Source organism: Aspergillus bombycis (assembly GCF_001792695.1).
Source record: "Aspergillus bombycis strain NRRL26010 chromosome Unknown contig00015, whole genome shotgun sequence".
Taxonomy (NCBI): Eukaryota; Fungi; Ascomycota; class Eurotiomycetes; order Eurotiales; family Aspergillaceae; genus Aspergillus; species Aspergillus bombycis.
Window position 1 is genome coordinate 148,882 of NW_019170017.1, and position 16,367 is coordinate 165,248.

Consider the following 16,367-nt stretch of genomic DNA (forward strand, 5'->3'; position numbering starts at 1 on the left):
ATTTCTGGCAAAGTAGGACTGGACGTACGGCATGGACAGATTGAATCCAGCACCCGCTACATCGCATGGTACCGTCTGTTCGTCTTTCAGCTACTGCCCGGTTGGCTTTATCTGATACATAGGATATAATTTCATACATGTCAACCCAACTTCCATAAACAACCCTGAGACGTACGTCTCGTGACGAGACAACAAGGCGATCCCTTTTTTCATGTCGTTCAGTAGATGCATCAATGATTCATTATCCAGAGGATTCCGTATTCGCATGTGACCGGCTAGGGTACTAAGACATTATGTTATAGCCAGCATATGAAGTTACCGCATGTGGTCGACTGACAATGAATGCTCCCGAGGGTGTGACCTAGCATTTACTCTAGTCTGGCATGTTTCCCACCATCAATGACTCTAGGATTCTAAGATGGTGGAAGAAAATGTCAGCTGATGGTGCAGCTGATGGTGCATGCCAAGCATATAGGTTGCCTTAACGTCCCCGAAAGTGAGTCTGCATAGTTATCGACGAGACTGTCAAGCAGCTCGAACCGAAAGCGATGCTCTAACTGTTATCGGAGGACGCAGGGAATACAGGATAGAACAGCCGGTAGATAGAATACACCAGTACTATGGAAATGTCAAGCCCTCGCGCGAGATGGATCCCTTGTTCTCCATCTACTAATGTACACACTCACTCGTGACTTTTGCAGTTAGCAAGTATATTTCCACTGGGGAAGTCCGGGTCTGACAGACTCCGGGGTACAAATTTTATACGGTGTTACTCGGGAAATGCTCCTGGCGCATTCCTGTTACCATATCAGACGAGAAAGGCTCTCTGTATTAAGCACCACCACTAAGAACCGAGGCAGTCGGTGACCGCACAGTACAGTTTCTGGAGCTCAGAGTCGGTCTCATGGAATTGATCGCGGTCTGCACGCACCACTCACCGAGCGCAATGGAGATCTTGCCAAGTGACACACTGTCGGGATGACACATAAACCCCGCGTGGAGAATTGGCCCGTCATGCCGACGGAGGGATTGACTGTAACCTTGAAACCGGTGAATTCCCTTTAGCGTAACCGGCTATTGGAGGCGCCGATCCATCTGCAGGGGGATATTAATAGTGTGCTGATGCAGGGTAACACAAGTCACGTCGGAAACGCAGCATGTTGCAGGCTTTGAGCGTAACCAATACAACCTTGCAATCTCGACGCCCTGAATTGTCTTTTTTCCTCGTTTCTTTGAGTTGTAATTGAAATGTCTCGCCAATGTAACTTGGGCCCCACTGAAAGAGGGTGGCAAGATAAGCAAGAAAAGGTAAAAAAGACAAGGATATTCTGGGTATCAGTACTCTGTAGGCACCAAAAGTTGGACTTCAGCCTTCCGGGCCGTGGATCCCCCACGGCATAAGGTAGTGAAATCGCCGAAACGTCTAACTGACATCACGGCGATCGGACATGGCCGTTGCCCTCGATGCAGAAATTTCCCTTCGATAATTGCAGAGTGGATCGATCGATTTTCCAAGTCGACCGGTTCCATGGTTCGAGCAATCCTTCTGGAAGGGAAAATGGAACGATTCCCGTGTTGAACCGTGGATCGATTTTCAATGATCTGTACTCCATTGAAGTTTGCTTTGGGCAATTTGACAGAGTCCAGAGCACATCGAGATCAGCCACAACGCGATAACCAAGTCGATCATCTTCGGGAGAATATTTCCGTGGTATGGCGAAATAGGCTTCACGAGTGGGATAGATCTAGCATTGGGGCGATGGCGGGTTGGACAGGGACCGCGGCCCCTTGCATTGACATGAGCTATTGTATGGATGTATTCCCGCGGTAATTAGGGTTATTTCCAATGATTATTGTATGGTCATGTATGGAGGGGGCAAAGAGGAGTCTCTTGACTTCATGCAAGGTGTTTTGTTGCTACCTAGTACCCAACGAGGGTTAACCGAAACAGGTACGTACGGGGTTGCATCAAGCACCATCCGGGAGAGGATGGAGGAGAATGGAGAAGCGCCTTCATCGGTTCCACCTCCAGTTTGGAACCCCATGGCCCCTTGTTCGCGGTTGACTCGTTTGGATGTCACCTCTTAAGACATCCACGCTTTCTGCAAATGCGATCCGCCTCCAGTCTTTTGGCTGGTAATGCGATCACCTTCGTTAACTTAAGAGATTGATGGGAATGCGGAGACACCCCGAGATTGGCCACTTCCATGAAGGGTCAAGGATAGATTAGTAGGAGACACCTCCAATAAAAGCTACATTTTGTATCCCTAGGGAAGTTAAATTCATTAAAAAATTAAGTAGCTGTCAGGAACGCGTCCAATCAATTCCCCCTGAATGGCGGTGGATCGGCAGAGGTATCCAGGGAGACTTACCTAGTACGCTTAAGCAAACCACTCGGCTGAATTGCTGCAGACGTGAAGTGGCTTCAAGCCGAAAGTCTATTTAATTAAGACAGTCCAATCATGGTCGCAATCCAGATGATCACGAGGGGCACACCCAAAGTGAGAGATTTGTTTGAAGAATTACTAGTACTAGTAGACAGTAGTCACTAGCCGTGGTTTACTAATTAACTCTCTGAGATATTAAGATGAGACGTCTGGATTATCTCTTACTACATAACTTTTCCCATTCCTTGTGACCCTCTGGGGATGATTAGTACTTTATCCTATCACACGGTCCCAAGTTTTCCTCTCTGTTGCTCATCATTTAGGATGATGGAGTACGAGACTAACTGGATGGGTACTCATATCCCTTCAACCGCTTCCTCCATGACCCCAAGACGAACCGTTCCTGAAAATAGCCCACAATTCAACTTGGATCGGCTGGTTACAAGTCCCCACACCAGCGTTAGAGCGTATGAGTGAAACACATGGACGACATCTCCCTCTCCACCCGCCTTGTTTTGTAGCTTTAGGGAAAGGAAGAGTAGCCGTTAGTGGAGGAGCATGGCCAATAGGCATGGCCGGTGCTGTCTGTTACAGGGATTCTGACATGGATGATTGCTGTTGGTCTGGGGACTTAGTTACTGACGGGCCAGTCCCCATGGAGTTAAGTCACGTAGTAAGTTCAAGACTTGCTTGGACGATGGTCAGGGGGCTGAATCCTTCGAAGGCCATCTGCGGCCACATGCAGGTGGAAAACACCAATCCATGTGGCACTACCTGGAACTTTAGCACTGAGCGATTGCGAAGGCCAGTCCGAAGTACTACTAGTACTAGTAGTTCTAAAAGAATGTTCAAAATACATTGGCAACTGCAAGACCATGAATTGATAAGAAAAAGGTACGATGAGAGGAGGATTCTTAGCACCTATGACAAATTCCGTGTAATATAACTAGCCGACACCTATTCTTAGTCGTCCTCACTACGGAGTACCTCGTCAAAGAACGATTGTCGAATTACGGTTTCAATATTCCTCCTTTGCTCTCTTTTTACCTTCTTCCTTTCATTCTTCTTTTCATCATTATTTTTACTTCTGGAATCGTTTTCTCCTGCCGGATAAGACAAGACGTGTCAACCTTTGCAAGGATCACTTGCTGCACCGTCAGCCAAAGATGGAAAGTTTCATTACGCTCATTATTAGGGACCTAATGAAACTACGGCCCAAAATAGTTAGTCTCATGCGTGTAGTGGTGGCGGCTGTTCAACTCCATTGAGACAAGCGAGATTTTGCTGTCTGCTCGGAAATTTTTCATTGGTTGGCGACTCAGGTACGGGCACTTTAGTGTATTGATGCCTGGAGGGAGTGGGTTTCAACAATTCAATAATAGCACTGCCATTTTTATTTTTATTATTATTGAAACAATTATCACAGTAAATGGCAACGGGTTTGGAAGAAGGGAAAAAAAGGTATCATCTCGATCCATGGTTGATTTGATTAGTACTATTTGTTTTTTGTTTTTTTGTTTTTCCCTTCCTCCATGGTAATACCAGATGACATCGGAGATGGAATGAGATCTCAACTGGGGCTTTGCTTTTTCCCCCTAACCAGGGATTGAGCTCGTATCAGTGGCAATACACTGGTTTATGACGTCTTTCACTAGGTTCACCTACGATGGTTTCCGTAATGTGTCAAGCAAAGCAACAAAGAGATAGAAGGTACTCCTCTAGTAGTAGTCATTCTGTATTTCTGCAAGACTGTTTTGCCAGCTGTCCGAGACTATTTTCTTGTCCAGGAACAATGACAACAGATAGAACAACAACAACAAAGGCTGCATCCATCCGAGAGACCCCAATCAGGCATAGAACCTGGTAATTGTAATCTACCTAAGGATGGACCTGTAGGTAACCGTACCTATCAGGCCAGGGACAATCTGGTGATATACATCCCCCATACTTCTCACTTTCCACCATGATACTGCCTATATTATGGAGCATATTCAGGTACGAAACCCGATAATAATCGGGTTAAGAGGTTCCTTCGCCCGTCTCTCCACACGACAGACTGGCGATCGGATGGAGCGGCTAAAGGGAGGGCACCACCAATAGTAAAATCATCGCCCGTAATATAACCCGTAATTGAATGGTACGGACTCGGCCCCTCCGCGCTCCCAACCAATCATCCCCTGCGGCCATCCGTCTCTCCTCCTCTCCACTGCACGCCAGCGCCTTTTCTACCTTTAACACTAGGTACTACTAATCTCAGCATCCCATTCACTCCTCTCTCTCCTTCCTTCAACTTCATTTTCCTTTTTCCAGGTTGATCCTCTGTCTCCTCGTTCCCCCCCCTCTTCTCCTCTTCCCTCCTCTTTCCCTTTCTCTACCGTTCGTTCTCTCGCTATCACTTGACTGTTTTGTTCATTTTTATTATTTTACTTCTTTCCACACTCTTTCACTCGTTTCCCTCTGCTTCCGACGCTCCGTCCCAGACTCCGTGGCCTTTCCGGGGTCGTCCGCTCCTTACAGTATTATCCTTCGTAGCCGGCGTAACAAACAGACCTTTCTTCTCGGCTTTAGCACATTTCCTGCACATCAGTTCATCTCGGAATCGCTCGATTGGTCAACATTCTCGGTGTAGTCGATATACGCAGCGTCGTTTTTCCGGCTCCATCTCCGTTCGACGATATAAAGTTTCGATACTTGGTGATACAAGGCTGCGTGGCTAGGGTGCAGCATAATCAATGGTGCCAATGGGAAATTGAAGGCCTCCAGACAACATCGGGCTTTCCATTGGTCATAGGGAAGTCATAGTGGTCTGGAGGTATCTGTGCGTCTGGATCACTTACTCCGGGTTTAACCGGACAGTCGTTGGCTCGTGGTGGATTTCGCAATTGGTTTTTCGACGTTATCAGGGTCGACAATGGCTTCGATCTCTCTTCCTCTGCAGCCGCAGACTTCGTCAGCATTCTCCCAGTATCTCGACTCTGCGGATCGGTTCTCCGGCAGACACAATCGCCGCAATCTGACAATGTCCACACCACTCCCAAACCCACCGTTTATATTTCCAGCGCGGGATCCAGATGCAACAACTCAAACTTCGACTGCCCAATCTGGCGGACCTCCACCCCTTCCCGCCTTTTCTTTTAACCCGGGATCCGCACATTCATCGCAACCCTCGATGCCGAACCTCCCCGTAAATCGAGCAGGTGGACATCGTCGCCGATGTAGCGAGTTCGTTGGCGGGGAGCAACTCGTAAGCTCTGGGCCAGTGGAAGCGAGTCTGGGTAATGAGGTAAACTCCAATACAACGCCGACGAAGCTCCCCGTTCCTGGGCCGGGTTTTAGTGCGGGTGGTCCTGGAAAGCGTCGCCATGCCCATCGGCGCTCGGCGGCGATCTCCAGTGTTGATCTAACTGCTATATCGAACACGCTCGATCTGAAGCCCGCTGTCGGAAGCGCGCCACTATTCTCAACAGACGCAAAGCGTGATCTTAATGCATCTGACGAGGCTCTTAGACCCACCTGTTATTCAGCAACTACTTTAGGTCGATTTACTCCTCCTGCATCTCCCCAGATTGTGATTAATGATGAATCCTTATCCGTTGTCCAATCTGAAACAGCAAGCGACCGTCTCACCAACGAGCGTCCCATTTCCGAAATCTCGAAGGGTTCTGGAAGCACAGTACGACCGGAGGATACAGCTAGAAATAGCGAAAAGCCTGGTCCATCTACAAGTGAGCTGTCATCATCTGTGGATCGAACCCAGAAGCCGAGACCGAGAACCGCGGACGCATCTCTGATGCTCGATCCCAACACGATCAGTGGAATCGATGATGCATCTCGGATGAAACGGCCTCTCTCTGCCACAGGACACTCTCGTTTTCGCAAAAGTATATCTTCGGGGATCATTGACGCCGCATTGAGGAGACATCATGGCGATGACAGTCGCTGGGCAGAATCCTCAAGACACTCTTCTTCCGACGATGGTGATTCATATGCATCCACCGAGGATGCCCGTGGGTCGTTTGAGTCTACGTCTGCCTCGAAGAAAAAGTCGAAGACTAAGAAAAGGCAGAAGAAAGTACGTTCTTGGGCTGGGGCCATTCTTACCCGGGGAAAGGGGAAGCGCCATCAATCGAAGAAGGATGAGACGAAGGACGAGACGAATCAGTCCGAAAGTACACCTCCAGCAATTACAAGGGCCAATTCAGATCTCGGATCAGCAGTGGACGTGAATTTTGACGATGATGAGGATATCGTCATTATTCGGACCCCTACCAACCCCGCTGCTCCAAAATCGAAAGAGACAACATTTGAACTTGAACCTCACGTTACCCTGGAAAATTCGTGGAAGCCACGGAGCTTCTACGAACAAACCACACAGAATGATGCTCTGAGCCCAATCATCGATCTGGATGCAGCTCTGGGACCTTTTAATACTCCTGATGGGCGATCCCGCGGTGCCCCTGAGAGCAGTTTCTCAGCAGCAACAAAACGGATGTATAGTGGTGGACGACGAGGTGAATTTGTCGGGCCAGAAATGCGCTATCACCGACGTGCAGAAAGTGCCCCGGAAATGCCGCCTTTTGACCGTAGCTTCCTCAACCAGGCGCGTCTCGCGAATAATGCGTCGCTAGAAAACCCGGATGTGTTCTACGAAGAAGAGGAAGATGCTTTTCTGGCAGCTACAAGTGAATCTCCCAAGCACAGCGATGAAAATATTCCGGTACAGGTTGTTTCCTCCGGTGCTGAAAGTGTCGACCTCCAATCAGAGGATGGCAAAGTTAGCTCAGACACCCTCACTCGGGAACACACAAGCGAAGTCAATACACAACAGTCGGGTCTCGGCATTCAGAAAGACGGGCTACCTGAACCGACAGAGCCTAACGCTGTCTCTACATATCAGGACAGCGGCCGTCTCGTGGGACAACAGTGTGCCATTAGCCAGCTTCATAATGCAAAAAACCCTTTCAGCATTCGACCGAAGAGCCCAGGACCAGCGGAGATAATCAAACAGGAGCTTTGGCAACGCAGACTGGGAGTCCCTCCTAGTCCCGATGTTTCTCCACGATTTCTACCGGCTGATAATCGGCCTTCAACTTCACCCATTGAACTCACCCCAAATATCCCTCCCTTCTCTCTTCAGGGTGGTAGTTCTTTGTCTAACTCCTCCTTTCCATCTCCTGACTTCACTGGCTCTTCATCAGATGCCCCTCGCTCGATCACGACTTCCTCCACCGACCGTAAATTTTCGAGTCCTTACAACCCTTCTATGGACTTTCCTCATGCATCTGTTGAAGATGTGCCTTCGTTAACTAGCAGTGCATCAACAACAACAAACCCTCTGAACCGATTCTCAGCGACCTTCTTTCCTCGGCCCCGGCTGTCTACAGATCGCTCTGCGTCATTTTCTGCGGCCGTTAATAGGCGCAGTAGCCAGGCCAATAGTTCGAAGCGATCAAGTTTGGCCAGCCTTTCCAAGTTGGTTGTGGGGTCTCACGCAGAAAGGAGTAAGCTGAGTTATGAGGAAAAGCCGCCGAGCGATGAACCGGAGAAAGCGAAAAAGAAAAGCCACCGGATCAGCCGCTTGATGCATTTTTGGAAGACAAAGGACAAGGACAAATTGAATGAGAGTGCAGTCCCAGAAGAACAGTTGTCATGACCAAAACCTCGATCCTACAAAGGAATCCGCTTCTTGTACATAGTTATCCTGGCATGATTCCCTCGACGTGGTCTTTGGAAGATCGTTTATTTTTTTCTATTGGCTTCGCCCTTTTTTCTTTATTTTTTTTCCCTCTATTTTCTCCAGTCGGCCCACTTGTCGCGTTGGGCTAACTGACGAATCTCTTTTGATATGTGTTTACAAGCGTAAGAGTTCAACGCTCTCTTTACATCATTTCTCGTCTTTCATTAATGTCCGGTTACAATTTATGGACATATCATTCTCTGATTGTCTTTCGTTTATCGTTCAGAGCCTTTTTTTTCCCGCATTTTTTCTTCTTTGCCTATTCCGATTCATTTTGGCGGTCATATGATGTGCACTTTGCCTGTTAGTCTTTTATTTGACCCATGTGGTATTCATGCCCTTGGCCATGTTAATATGGGATCTTTTCTTTCCATCTTTCTAAATTGAACGGCCAACCGTTGGAGGTGCCGGTCAATATACTGTGAGGCTTTCTGATTATTGGCATCCGAGTCTACGAGCTGGAAGCTATGAATAGAGTATCAAATCTACACTCTCTGTCAATACTACTACCTGTTATTTCCAGCACTTGGCTGCATAGTATTATCGTTTCATTGTCGGGGCCCTAGGAGTAGGTCTCAAATGTAAAAACTGTGCAGGTTTTATCCAATCTGTCATTGCAGTGGACATGCCAGCATTCTGACATTCTGGGACGGTGAAAGAGGAACTCCCCATTGATCACTTGCGCGGACTAGAAAGAGGAGCTCAAGGCAGTAGCTCAAATTCATCATTGCCTTACATCTCAGGCATGCATAGTAGAAATATGACTGAACTGCACTGCTGAACCAAAGTACAGTCAACAAGTCAAGACAATCAATCCATCTAGATCGGATCTCTGTAAACTGCAAAGAAAATATAATATCTCAACTTCTCACACATTGTCCCGGAGAGCCTGTGGTAACTCTCCACACCATTTATATATAAATCTTTATCGGTGCCCCACAGCCGAACCCAAAAAAATACAATTCTTCAGCAACGCCATCAGCGATCCCTATATCAAACCCCTCAAATAAAAAAAGAAAAAGCACAAGAAAAATTCAAACAATGGGGCCACCACGCTCAACTATGCCCAAAAAGTCCTCCCAAGGGCAACACACCCGCGACAACAAGAAGGAGAAAAAGAAGCCCGCGCCGGCCCCTCGACGACAAGCCAAACCGCAGACGGAATCCGAGGAGATCAACCAGATCGATCTCTCGGCGACCATTCCGGTGACGCTGCAGCAGTTACTTCTGAATGTGTTCAGGTCGGCTTTGCTGAATGATGTGTATGGTGGGAATGCGAATGTTGTAAAAAATGAGAGTGGCAGCGATGCTACTACAGATGCTACTAGTACCCCAGAGTCTCGGCAGTTGGATATCAAGACGCTGGTCCAGACTATCAAGTCTCATCTTTACAATCGCGACTTTGACTCTGCGTTTACCGATGCGAATGAGGATCTGCTGAGGGCCTATGCGTTGCGATGGAGCGCGTCTAGGGCGCTGGGCTACGCGGGGGTTTTCAGGTCCTTGTTGAAGGTTCTGATGCAGCAGGATGGTGGGTTGATGTCTTCTACTGGGTCGAATCATGTTGTTTGTATTGGGGGCGGCGCGGGTGCAGAGATCGTTGCTCTGGCGGCTGCTTGGAGGGACTCGGTGGGTGGGGTTGAGAGGGCGGATGCGCTTTCTGCTGGTATTGCTGGTGTTTCTTTGGATGGGGGTGATCCTGCTGCTGCTGCTGCTGCTGCTGCTGATGATGATCAGGCGCTGCGCCGAAATCGTTAAGTCATCCTGCTCTCTCGGTGACGGCTGTTGATATTGCGGACTGGTCGAGCGTTGTTGATCGACTGTCTTATACTATTCGGTCCCCGGCTGTGATGGGGACGAAGTCCCATCCGGCGCCTTTGTTGAATCTCGGGAAGGGTGGCGATGGTGAGAAAGAGGGTGAGGATGCTGCTGGCTTCGCGGTTAGGTTCAAACGCTCGGATGTTCTTTCTATCTCGGAGGAGCAGCTTAAGGATCTTCTCCATCTTGGCCCTTCGGATAAGGGCAATACTACCGTCATGGTGACGCTCATGTTCACGTTGAATGAACTCTTCTCTACTTCTATGGCGAAAACAACTGCTTTCTTGCTCCGCACGACAGACCTCGTCCGACCGGGGACTCTGCTTCTTGTGGTGGATAGTCCGGGCAGCTATTCCACGTTGAAACTCGGCAAGGGTAAAGCGCAGGAAGGCGCGGCGTCTGCTACTATACAGGAACGGAAGTATCCTATGAAGTTCCTCTTGGATCATACGCTTCTTTCTGTTGCGGAGGGGAAGTGGGAACAGATCTATTCGCAAGATTCACGGTGGTGGAGGAGAGATACGGCTAGGCTGGGATATGATGTGGGTGAAGGGGCTGGGTTGGAGGATATGCGGTATCAGGTCCATATTTATCGGAGGTTGGATAATTAGTGGAGGGGTTGTATGAAGTTTTGTGGGAATAAGCAATACAGGCCGTTATTGTGAGATTAGGATTGCTTGATTCACAGAATGATACCATCACCGTTATCTAATGCAAGCTGCCCCATCCAAGTCACTTGGATTATATGTAGAGAGGAATGGATATGCTATTGCTACAAGTTGGTCGAAAGGGGTAAAGAGTAAAAGGAAAAGTGAAGCCAGCCATACAACATCATTCGCCAGGGGAGATCATGCACGCCCAGATAGATCCGTCCAGTTGGAAGGTTCAAAAAATACAACATCAATTCAGGCGAGAGTGGAAGGAAAAGGAGATCGGAAAATTAAACGACACCAGGACACCGCGTTTAGCTCCTCAGCCCCAGAAGGAGGCTGGTGTTCTTACCACCTTCCTTGCCATCATTACCAGGGAGATATGTGACATTCGGGTTGGTCGATAGTGTCTGCGCAATCTCCTTGCTGGCGTCAATACGACGGATCTCGATAAGACCGCTACCGGCCTTGGCAACGGCTTTGCTGATGATATCGGCACTCTCGGCTTCACCCTCCGCACGGATAACGTTGGCCTGACGTTCCTGCTCGGCTCTTTCAACGATGAAACGGGCCCGTTCGGCGTCCTGCTGGGCAATCTGCTTCTGCTCTACGGCGCGGGTGAATTCCTTTCCGAAGGTCATGTGTGTAATGGAGACGTCCTCCAATGCAATGTTGAAATGTGCTGCACGCTTCATGAGATCTGTGCGGATACGGTTCGAGACAGCTTCACGCTGGGTGATGAGCTCGGCGGCGTCGAACTGGGCGACGATGGCTTTGAGGACTTCATTACCGATGGAGGGGAGAACACGCTCATCGTAATCGGTACCGTAAGACTAAAATGGCCATTAATACCGGCCAAAAATCATATCGATCTCCTGGGCATGTATCTTACCTGGTAGATGGCCGGCAGCTTCGGGACCTCAGGACGGTGGAGAACACGCAGTGTCAAGCTGACCATCTGCAAGTCCTTACTTCCAGTGGTAGTGGAGATGTTACGGGGCTTAGTCCGAACATCGTAGACGATCGCCTTCTGCAACCAGGGGATAAGGAAATGGGTGCCTTCGTTGATGACCTTCTCCTGCACACCAGACAACCGGTCGAAGATGACAGCGCGGGAACCGCCACGAACGTCATAAATAGAGTTGTTGAAGATCAGGGCACCCGTGGCGACGGGGAGAGCCAGACGGTAGATGTTGTAGAGACCGTTTGCCGCCATGGTGAAAGGGGGACTGTTCAAGAATGATAGGTCGATGAGGAGCTTCGAAGGGTTGGATTGACTTGATGATGTCGGGCTTTTCGCATGCTGTCCCGATGCGGACTAGTGCCGGACGGAAACCTCATCTTCCCAACTTCGCCGTTTTGGCCCGAACTCGAACCTCGTCTTTCTCTTTGCCCTTAGTCTCGTCCGTTCCACCTTCTCCGCATTTCCCAGTCGTTCAATTTCCAGACGCATTCTTTCAAAATGGGTGGCCACGTGGATCCTAAGAACGGAGTGTAAGTAGCCCCTGTACTTGGTGTTGTCATGGGCTTTTGCTCCCTGGGTCTTCCTGCCGGGTGCGGTACAACTAGGCCGGCCTGTGCTTTGCAATTCACGCCATGATGGCTCTGTATCTGATGCTATGTGGGGTATAATGAAGACAAATGTGGCTAACGATATGATCTAAATAGTTTCATGGGTAACTGGGGTGAATTCGGTAGGTCCCACGGCCCTCCCATACAGTGAGAAATCTTGCGCCATCTTGAAGAGAACGAGCACGATCAATTGGACGCTTTTAAGGACTTAAACTTAGCAAATTCAAAACATGAATCCCATTGATTGCGCACTTGCCAGCAGAGAGACGCGAGGTGTCATTTCCACCCGACATCAATACTGATACCCATATCCTTTTTTAGGTTGCCCTACCCCCCAGCGCATCGCCTCCTACTCTCTGTCTCCCAACCGTCAGCGCCCCTTGGCTGGTACCGCCCACGCTGCTTTCTTCAACACCTTCCGGAGATTCAGACACCAGGTTCTCTACGTCGCCCCTCCTTTCATCATCGCCTACGCCGCCATGGACTGGGCTATTGAGAAGTACGTGTTGATATTTCAGTCAATTCACAATTGGCTATTGGCTGTAGGTAAACCAGTGACTAACTTTTGACGTTTAGGAACCACTACCTCAACTCCAAGCCTGGCCGCCTTGCTGAGGGTGGTGACGAGTAAATGGTTATATAACTTGGTGCTATGATTTCAAACTGGAGGATAAAGGAGTGGGATTGCAATGTACAGTAACTAGAAGCAATCGAATGCGCTGTGTGTTCCATTGTCAAACCTTGGCCTCTTGTGTTCTATTATGCTACGATGCGTATGACTCTTGCGACTGTAATCCGGTGTCATGGATCTGTTTCTCGTGCCTCAGATCAGACAAGAATGCTATGTTTATACCCACGCTAGTAACGAGAAATTAGACACGAGTTATTTACCGTCTGGCAAGTAGATACTACTAGTAGTAAGATGTTTCTATGTGGGCAGGTTGTTGGCATGGATTTGGGAGAAGCTCCAATCAAATAACTTGAATTTGGCATAGGATCCACTAATCGTGATTGGCCAATTCACCCAGGTTGCAAACAGGGCCGCTTTTGTTGGGCCGATATAGGAAGGCGGTCGACCGCCTGGGATTGAACATCTACCGAGTCCATACAGTATACTACTAGTAGTAGTACCTACTAACTCTACCAATAAAGTTCATTTTACTACAAAACGCGTTGTCATAGATGATCAAGTCAGAGGCTGCTTCAGGGAATCTCTTTCAACCACAGGAGTATTAATGCTTCTTATATGATGAGCTAACCGTTCAATTATTCTGCCACAAAACAATCGCCTCTTTAATTGGATGATTAGAGAGTATATCTGCTAGGCTGCTAGTACCCCTTTACATTGAGTGTCTGTCAACCACTTCATATGAACAGCTCCAGAAGTTGAAGGAAATACAGAAAAGTAAGCATGTTGTTGGACACTATGTGACTTTTAGGCAGAGCTGAGACGTTGTCTCTCCTGAGCCCTCAGCCTCGGATTTAACCACATGTTTGTCCGCAAACGATGACTCTCGCAATTAGAATTTTCGATTTTCTGCTGGTCCTTAGAGATATATCAGAATGACAGAGCTAATCCCCTCGACCTTCTCAATCCTATTGATTGGGGCTCCCCCCGTCATGTCTATGAGAGCGTGTGGGAGGTCCCCACTTAACTACGAGCTCTTCGTTCAACAAACATAGAACTACCAGAGGGCACCCAGGAATCCCTCTGCGGTAACATATTCTAAGGCGATCGCTATGAAACCACTGCCTATGCTGTCCCCTACTTCTTGAAAATTCTTGGGGATCCGTCCACCTCTGACCGAGTCTTTTTGATTGACCACCTGGTACACTTGGCCCTGTGTTATGCGGATACGATCTTACCAAATGGTGCCAACCAATCTAAATGTCAGGAATCTGCAGGGAAGAAACAGACTCTGAGTTTGAAGCAAAAATGCATCAGTTGTACAGAAGTTTTGTGAATCGGGCGAAGAATCACGAGGAAAGAGCCTCACACATTGAGTTCTGCAAGATGATCGAAAGGTAACGTAGGGGCGCTAAGGATGAACTTGTAGCATACAAAGCTTCTAAGGCTGGGGTCCCTATTTTCCAGACATGTCTCAAGGATAACGATGTCTTTGTAAGGTCTTGGGCTGCCTATGCGCTTGCGCAGTTTCCTGGGGAAGCTTCTAGCGAAGATAATCGTGACAGTGTTACCGTCCTGAAAGCGGTCCTTGAGCAGCCTTATATCATTATTTCCTGAAAGCGTTCTATGTAACTTGTGCCAGCATACTAATAGCTAAAATGCTCATTCAATCCACACAGGGTCAGATTGTGATAGAGAGTAACGAAGCTGCTTTCAAAAGGTACAACTGTGATTTTCAACCATCCAAATAACCTGTCCTAAAACATCTATTGCTACTATCCCAACAGAATGCACGACAGACCTACCGACTCTCAGTACCTCACTCCAGCGCTAGACTATTCCTTCCAAGTAACAGAGACTGCCCAAAATTTAGGGAATGCGAAATCCCAGGTTGGACCTTACGGAAATAAATCAAGATAAGTGTGGGCGGCTTAGGAATCGAAAAACCGCTGCGATAGAACAATTTGTCCACAGCTGTGCGCAACTTCTTCTTAAACACCGGGTACGTAGGGAGCTTCCTAGTTCTTCCGACTTGGGCCCTGAGAGACGCCGGACCCATATAATGTGGAGTTGCTACCAACTTGAGAGATCGCACGCCCAGCAGTCCATGACCAGATAATATCTGTGCAAGCACATTCACATGCTCAGTAGAAACATCTTCAATCTGCAACTTGCGGATAATCTGGTAGCTGTAGCCTCTGAGATTGTTAAAGAATTGTCGTAGATGAGGCACGCTTTTCAGCCCGAAGGCGAAGTTCGTATAGAGAACCTTGCGAGCTTCAGTATAGATCTGTTGGTTGGTAGCTATCAGAGAGAGCCTATTCTCGCTACGGGGAACTATATGATCGATCAGCTTCTTGCTGGAGCTGGCGGTTTCGAGCTCAAAGTAGTTGTCGTAGATGATCAGACGGAGCTCATAGGGGAGGCCCAGGAACGGGAAGATGAGCTTGGTATTGCTGTTCCCAAAGTGCCTGTTTACTGCGTTCCAGATGTCGAAACTGTCGACCCCCTTGTTTCTGCTCTTGATGCCCCCCACCAGGATCTCGAGGAACGGCACCACGGTGGTGGATTTGCGTCTTCCCTCTACAATGTCTGACATCCATCTCACGAGGCCTTCTCTGACATTGAACTTGATAGATTCTGGCATCGATATCAAGGTGGCTAGGAACTCAACTGCCGTCTGGCTGAAGTGGGCCATGTCTTTGGATTCGTTCTGTTAGTGGGCATCTTTACCCTTCTCTCTGGGACATACACACCCGTTTGAGAGGCTAACTGACGGGCTGCACTTTCCGCGCCATTCTTGTAGAAAGCGTCATATTTTGCGCGGAATAGTCGAAGGACTTCAGTTGCATGCTGGTCTGCCTGGATTGTTGGTGAGTCTGTTGACAAGTTACTCATTTTGTAAATTGTAACTTTGTGCGTGGCTTTTGTAGAGAAATGGTGTGTTCTTTGGTGAGCATGGGGGTGAGTGCGTGTGCATTATACGTATGGGTGGGTGTGGTTTTGTGGGGATAAAGTCTGGGTGTGACTGACCTGGGGTAGTAATACGTTTCTGGGGTTACGCTGACAGTGGATGGATTGGCTACATTCACACAGATTATCAACGAAACACACGCACATAGAGGGGATAGACATAATCTGTCATGTTCCGGTGGCTTTTGTTGCATGATGATACCGGGTATGGAATGTGATCCAAAGGTCCATCATTGTAGAAAGTCATAGGTATATTAGGTTGTATACTTTGATCACCTAGACAAATAAGGCCATAGCAGTGGATAGATAAACGGATATACCCCAGGGTCTGCATAGATTCCCAGGGTCAGTATGCAGGAACTAAATACGCATCTATGTTTAGAAACTATAAGGCTAATTCTTGGGGCTGAACGTTGTTCCCCAAGATGTATGCTAGACTGACATGACTGTCAGCGTCACTCAAGTTGAATCGCTGGGTTGTGCTTCTCTATTGACCTGGAAGTCAAATCACCAACTCTTTTGCTTTGAGCAGTGGGAGATATTTAGACAATATAATTTATAGATATAGGTGTGGTTGGGCATCTTCCAAGGGTCTGGACTAG

At 48.3% G+C, this 16,367-nt stretch overlaps 5 protein-coding genes across 5 annotated transcripts; 3 read left to right on the top strand and 2 right to left on the bottom strand.

The window, feature by feature from the left end:
- Positions 1-5,298: 5,298 nt before the first annotated feature.
- ABOM_002440 (putative cell wall proline rich protein) lies at positions 5,299-8,040 on the top strand (the record flags this gene model as incomplete). The annotated part of the gene is made up of 1 exon (XM_022529570.1): positions 5,299-8,040. The coding sequence occupies one exon, from the start codon at positions 5,299-5,301 to the stop codon at positions 8,038-8,040; it is 2,742 nt and encodes a 913-aa protein (XP_022392184.1).
- Positions 8,041-9,186: 1,146 nt separating this feature from the next.
- Positions 9,187-10,553, top strand: ABOM_002441 (25S rRNA (uracil2843-N3)-methyltransferase; the record flags this gene model as incomplete). Its single annotated transcript, XM_022529571.1, has 2 exons — positions 9,187-9,790; positions 9,862-10,553. The coding sequence occupies 2 exons, from the start codon at positions 9,187-9,189 to the stop codon at positions 10,551-10,553; spliced, it is 1,296 nt and encodes a 431-aa protein (XP_022392183.1).
- Positions 10,554-10,906: 353 nt separating this feature from the next.
- On the bottom strand, positions 10,907-11,808 carry phb1 (prohibitin subunit PHB1; the record flags this gene model as incomplete). The annotated part of the gene is made up of 2 exons (XM_022529572.1): positions 10,907-11,425; positions 11,485-11,808. The coding sequence occupies 2 exons, from the start codon at positions 11,806-11,808 to the stop codon at positions 10,907-10,909; spliced, it is 843 nt and encodes a 280-aa protein (XP_022392186.1).
- A 246-nt stretch (positions 11,809-12,054) lies between these two features.
- On the top strand, positions 12,055-12,795 carry ABOM_002443 (ubiquinol--cytochrome-c reductase subunit 8; the record flags this gene model as incomplete). Its single annotated transcript, XM_022529573.1, has 4 exons — positions 12,055-12,086; positions 12,261-12,286; positions 12,486-12,663; positions 12,741-12,795. The coding sequence occupies 4 exons, from the start codon at positions 12,055-12,057 to the stop codon at positions 12,793-12,795; spliced, it is 291 nt and encodes a 96-aa protein (XP_022392185.1).
- Positions 12,796-14,611: 1,816 nt separating this feature from the next.
- On the bottom strand, positions 14,612-15,690 carry ABOM_002444 (uncharacterized protein; the record flags this gene model as incomplete). The annotated part of the gene is made up of 2 exons (XM_022529574.1): positions 14,612-15,492; positions 15,549-15,690. The coding sequence occupies 2 exons, from the start codon at positions 15,688-15,690 to the stop codon at positions 14,612-14,614; spliced, it is 1,023 nt and encodes a 340-aa protein (XP_022392221.1).
- Between the last annotated feature and the right edge of the window lie 677 nt (positions 15,691-16,367).